The 6,000-nt window shown below is 41.9% G+C and overlaps 1 protein-coding gene across 5 annotated transcripts in view; it reads right to left on the bottom strand.

Moving 5' to 3' along the window:
* Positions 1 to 1,689: 1,689 nt before the first annotated feature.
* Positions 1,690 to 6,000, bottom strand: part of LOC106552508 (caM kinase-like vesicle-associated protein) — a 40,275-nt gene continuing 35,964 nt past the window's right edge. For all 5 annotated transcript variants that reach the window (XM_087710726.1, XM_087710725.1, XM_087710723.1 and 2 more), the window contains exons 9-11: positions 5,860 to 5,938; positions 4,192 to 4,279; positions 1,690 to 2,880 (exon numbers count right to left, since the gene is read on the bottom strand). In XM_087710726.1, coding sequence (XP_087566852.1) covers positions 2,674 to 2,880; positions 4,192 to 4,279; positions 5,860 to 5,938 — 374 coding nt within the window. In that variant the 3' untranslated portion in view covers positions 1,690 to 2,673. The remainder of the gene's footprint in view (positions 2,881 to 4,191; positions 4,280 to 5,859; positions 5,939 to 6,000) is intronic.

The following is a 6,000-nucleotide window of genomic DNA, read 5'->3' as shown; positions in this document are numbered from 1 at the left end:
GAGATCAAATACAGAAATAGACATCTACCTGAGAAGCGTTAAAATGAAGGAGCATTGGACAGAGGAGGATAAGAGAAGAAGAGGAATGATGGGAGAATTTGGCAGGTTCATTTGAATCAGATAATGATGGAAAAATATCCTCCTTTGAGAGCCTTAGGAAGATAGTGGATGCTTCTGAACCCCTATAGAATGGTTTCTTTATCCTTTGAATAATCATAGCCACTTGGGATCATCCCTTTAGTGTTGAAGGAGTGGCATTATTTGGTCCACATGTTTTCTTCAGGTAAATTCACGTTTCACATGGAGGCTTATGAGAGGGCAGGGAAAATATAGCTTAATCGGAACCAAAAATGACTAGAAACTTGTATGCAATGTCAAGGTTCTGCTTTTTAATATATTTATTCCAAAGCACACACAATAGCTTGATCTCTGCCATTTGGGAACCAGGAAATGCTTCCAAAGAAAGTATCCAAACTATTCTGACACATGTTTTGCTTTGATTTGGAGATGTATGAAAGATGGGTAACTGTCAGATATATTGTCCTGGGTAAGAAAGTTGCTGGTTCTGGTGAGAACGGAGCTATCTCAAGGTCATCTTGATTGATAGGTAACAGTATTTCATGTTCCATTTGAATTCAAAAGGATTCACTGTTTAAAAAAAGTCTATAATATGGATTGTATATTTTGCAAAATACCACTTCTCATTTGAGAGGCAAACCCAGTTTTCCTCCTGCTGTGTTGAACAAACATTTTGGAATCTGTAGTTCAACATGTCTGGAGGACAGTAGTTTGCATATGACAAATATACACAAATGCAACATATATAAATATATATACATATATATATGTGTGTGTGTGTGTGTGTGTGTGTGTTGTGTTTGTTACATATTATTGGGTTTCTGTCTGGATGGTCTCTTGTGACGAGCCGAAGGACAGAGAATGGAAGCAGTGATCTTCCTCCCATATTTGGGCATACCAGGGGTTGTGACTTTAAATATATATATATTTAAAGATATATATATATATATATATATATATATATATATATATATATATATATATATATATATATATATATATATATATATATATATATATATATATATATATATATATATATATATATATATATATATATCTGTCATCATATGCAAATATATATATAAAATTTAATGTGATCTTCATTTGTTTTAGAATAGAACAGTCAAAAACTTCTGATTATTCTAAGGTTTCTCCATGTTTCTGTTTCGAGATGTTTTTTACTGGGAACTGAAACGTGCAGCTTTAACATGGGGTAATTGATAAGTCATAGTTGGAAAGAGATCTAAGCACTATAATGTACTTAACCTGCAATACCCCAACACTTTTAACTTGGTCACTAAATTAATCTAGTTTAACCCATTTTCTAGGCTAAATACCATGGACTGAACTAGCCAAACAGGCTAATCAAGCCTAACACTCAGATTTAGCAATGTGCAGAACTGCAACTGCTAGGTCTTTAAAAGTAGCCTGAATGAATGGGTTCTGTAGCCTGAATAAGTGTGTTCTGACAACACAACCTTTTATTTTTCAAAGCAGGGAAATTGAAAATAGATTCTTACTCCTCTCCCCAAATCTGTTTGGGGGATTTTTGCGGTACCTGGATGATAAATTCATCCCGAAGAAGCACATTTAAAAAAAAGACAATAATCAGAGAAAGACCCTGTTTATTTTCTTTCCCAGAACTGCCCCAGGGGAGGGAAAGACAGCACCAGGAGAGGGCAGCTAGGATTTTCTGTATTAAAATAACATCTTCATAAAACATGCAGCTGGCCTGGACATGCATCCCGCTTACTCCATCCCCTCCTTCCACAGTCCAGCTGAGGTTGAGATTCGACTTAACAGAGTAACAATTCATCAATGCTGCCTTTCCAAGCTGTCCCCGCTGTTGCTAACAATTACATGTGAGACCAGCACTGCAGAATGGGGGGGGGGCAGGGAGGGGGGAGCTGGAAAATTGACCTCTCTGACTTGTGGAATGGATTCTCTTCTGACTCTTGCTTGGCATTGCCCTCTTTTCCATTCTCTTTGGATACATATTTGCCAGCAGTGTAGGCGTTCTTAGTTCCTAAGAGTATCTACAAGTAGGAGGTGAAGTTTTGTTCCCTTTTTGGCTTTCCACCCCGAGGGAAGCAACTGTGAATCAAACTGTGCTGTCTTCTAAACCCCTATGAAACCACAGAGGCAGGGATGCAAATATTGTGGGACCTTGGTCTTTGGACCTGAGAGATACTGCCACTCAGCAAGGCATAAGGGTTCGTTGCATGGGGACAAGTAAAGCTGGAGGACAGGGGCCATGGCTTGTACTGGCTACTGGGAAAGGCTTCAAAAGCAGGCCTATGCTCCCATAAAGGTATGAGGTGTCTACTGCGTTTGATGACAGCTGAAAATTGTCTAGCTAATGGTGCCTCTGATTCCCCAGGCTTTATTTCCTATTTACAATAAGTAACTTGATTGATCTTGATGTCCAGTCACCTGTCCATCAAACCAACTAGTTCCTGACCAATAGGCAGGAATAGGGAAATGGATAATACCACTGTGAAGCTCCCCCCATGCTGCTCTCTCACCGAACCCTCCCCTTCGAAGAGCAGAGTGTGTTGATCCAGCAGAGAAAACACCAGGAAGCAAGAGCAGTTATTCCCTCTGCTCAGCAGCTACTACTTCTGTCTTGCTCTCTTGCTCCTCTAGTGAACATGGAGTCTCCAAATGTTCAGCCAGTCTGGGAGCTTCAATGGTGACCTCGTGAGCCACGCTCATAGAGGTACGAGGAGTAACAGGGAGGCGGCCACTGACATCTGTGGCCCGGAGACGTTGCATGAATGTAGTGACTCGGATGGCTTTCTGCAATAAAGGAAAGCAAGGTCAAGAAATGGTCATGAAATGGAACATCTGGATGGCTTCCCTTTTTGGTTCTTCATCCAAGTACCAAATGATACTGGCTCTTGAATGAAGAACCGGCACAGATTTAAGGCACCTGCAGCTTGCAACCTCTGTAACTAAAGAAGTAAAATGTTGGGAAGCAGGAACATGGTGTCCTTTTCTCCTCTTTTTGTAGCCTTACAACAACAGCAATATAGTTGCATCAATGGTTTCCTTAAAACACTGGATTCTAAAAGTTCATAGGAGAGAAGAATGAAAAACATGATTGTATTACATGTCCTATAAGCCTTGCGTGACTTGAGACCCGGCTATTTGAAAGATCAAAATTCATCCTTAACAGCCTGTCAGGAGGAATCTGTCCTTCTGCCCTATCACCACTGAAGACACTTTTTCCTTACCTATTTCTTAAAATACCTTATTTACTGATTACTTGCCATATTTCCCTTTGTTATAGATCAATAGAATTGGAAGCTCATCAAATCCAACCAGCAAACTACAGCATTCCTTTCGCTATCTCTGTTAGATTACTATCCAGGCTCTGTTTAAAAACCTCCAGTAAAGGGGAAGAAATCACTCCATAGGGTAGTGATGGCTAACCTTTTTGACGTCATGTGCCAACACCCATAATGGGATGCATGCACAACACACACACTGTGTGCAACACACCTGCCCCCCCCCCCCGTGCATGCACGCCTGACCCCCTCCCCCACTCCCCATTTTGGGCCTAGAAGGCTCCCTGCAGTCTCCTGGGAGCAAAAATGGGCCACAGGGAGAGGGCGGGAATGCCACACACCCCAGGTCCTGTTTTGGGCCTAGTAGGCCTCCCTGCAGCCTCCTGGGACCAAAAACGGGCCCTGGGAGGATGCGCCACACACACCCATGCTCACTGCCCCCCCTGCATGCAGGTTCAGCCCCCCCCAAAGGCGTGTGTGCCTCCACATGTGCCCCACCCCCCTGTGAAGAGACCTAAAAATCAGCTGGCCGGCAGGAGGCGTGCACACATGCGCGATGGAGCTCAACCGTGGCGACGGCTCGCATGCCCGCAGAGAGGACTCTGTGTGCCACCTGTGCCACGCGTGCCATGTTCGCCATCACAGCCCTATGATAACCTCCTCCACTGATTGACAGCTGTTACTGTGTAGAAGGTCTTCCTCATATCTAATTTGTATCTACTCCCTTGAAGTTTCATGTCCTTCTCTGGATTTGCTCCAATTTATCAGTGTAAACTTTGTAAACCGGGGTATATAGAATTGATCTATTCCAATGACTCACCCTCCATTTGGCCTTGGCAAAATTTTTCTCAATCTGTGCACAGACCCCTTCTTTGAGGTTCTTTTCGGAAGCAATGTTTCCCGATATCCTGAGAACAAAGAGAGAATGCAGAATTATGGCTTAGCACACACACTATGAGGTGTGACGAAATTATCTAAACCAAACAGGGAAAAATTAAGCAGGTTTTCCAAATCTAAGAACAGTTCAAGAGGTCTGTATCTAATTTTCACAAATTGTCTCTTTATTTTAGGTAACTCATCTATCCTAAAGGGGCACACTTTTAGAAGAGATGTTCCTAAATATATGGAATATATTTTATGTAGAGCAATCTTAGCTTATGTGCACCTCCTTAGAAAACTGAATGTTTGTTCTCTATTCCTGTATCAAGATTCTTTTATCAGAAGTTCTATTTATCCATACAGAGGAACCCCTGAATCATCTTATTTAGTGCCATTAGGAAAGAACTAAGAGCAAACCATAAATTGTTTGTAGCAGAAATAATTGACCACTAAAACATGATAAACTAAGATATATTTTTTTTAATAGATGTGCACACTGAGAATTTAGGGATAGGATTTGCATAACAAATTGGTTTAGCATCGAAACTGAAGTACTGATTTTCTATTTATCGAGTTAATGCAGGAATGGCTTTATAGGAATACCTCCCCGTTTATGTAAAAAAATGTTCCTATCACAACAGCAGTTATACCAGACTCTACGGCAGAGGTGTCAAACTCGATTTCATTAAGGGTGGCATCAGGGTTGTGTTTGACCTCTGGAGGACTAGGGGCGGCGTGGCCAGATCAACGCCACCCATGTCTGGAGCGCCTGTGGTAGCCCAAGCGCTCTGCCAGTGAGAATGGGCTCCCAAGCTCTTTTTTGACTGCAACGGCTTTCTGCAACCCACTGCCAGCAAAAACAGAGCTTGGGACGGCCGCCCGTGGACCGATTATTTGGTGTTTTCCAGGCGGCCTCACGGACCAGATCTAAGCACCCTGTGAGCCAGATCTGGCCCCCGGGCAACATCCCTGCTCTATGGTAACAATTTGTAATGCTTTTTATTAAAGATACAGTCAAAATTTGCTAAAGTTGCTCACTTCCTATATGATAAATATGGCCTGCCTTAGGAGCTGGCTGCTTTTCTTTGCATGCCTATCAACTATAGGGACAAGAGACCAATATGGGCATAGATATAAGCTTCAACACATTAGGAACAAAAGTAGAAAACATCGTTTTATTTCACATGTTCCTCCTCCAAGTTATTCAGGGCAGTGTTTGTGCTCCACCCATTTCTTTTATCATTGCAGTAATTCTGCAAAGCAGAATAATGCAGATATAATGACTAGGCTCAAATCATTCAATGACTTCATGGCAAACCATATATTTAGTCTTTCCACTGCAATACTATTTTGGGAGATGGCAACTTGCAGATTCAAAGTATTGGGAGGGATAGATGGGAGAAGAACATAGGGAATGAGTTGGGAAGTAAAATGGCCATATCTTTAAAAATATTTATTTTTGTCCTGTTGGTATTGATACCATTATGTGGGAGACATAACCAGGTAGGTGATGCTGCAGAGTAACACATAAGCCATTTTAGGTCAGGCATATGGACATCTGGGCACAGCAAGGGATGCATTTGTTCCTGTCTGAAAGAATTCCACTCACCAGATATGTCCCAAGGCTTCTTGGGCTGTGATTCGTTGGTCTTGATCTACCTCCATTAGTCTCGTCACCAATTTTTTAGCTGCAAGAAAATAGAAAAGAAAAGATAGGGACTTGGGCAATGTTTAGGAGAGTCAGGTGATC

The sequence above is a fragment of the Thamnophis sirtalis genome, unplaced genomic scaffold (genome assembly GCF_051295495.1).
Source record: "Thamnophis sirtalis isolate CommonGarterSnake01/CBP01778 unplaced genomic scaffold, rThaSir2_p1.2 scaffold_3, whole genome shotgun sequence".
Classification (NCBI taxonomy): domain Eukaryota; kingdom Metazoa; phylum Chordata; class Lepidosauria; order Squamata; family Natricidae; genus Thamnophis; species Thamnophis sirtalis.
The sequence above is the reverse complement of the archived record's forward strand: the minus strand, read 5'-3'. Positions and strand labels throughout refer to the sequence as shown.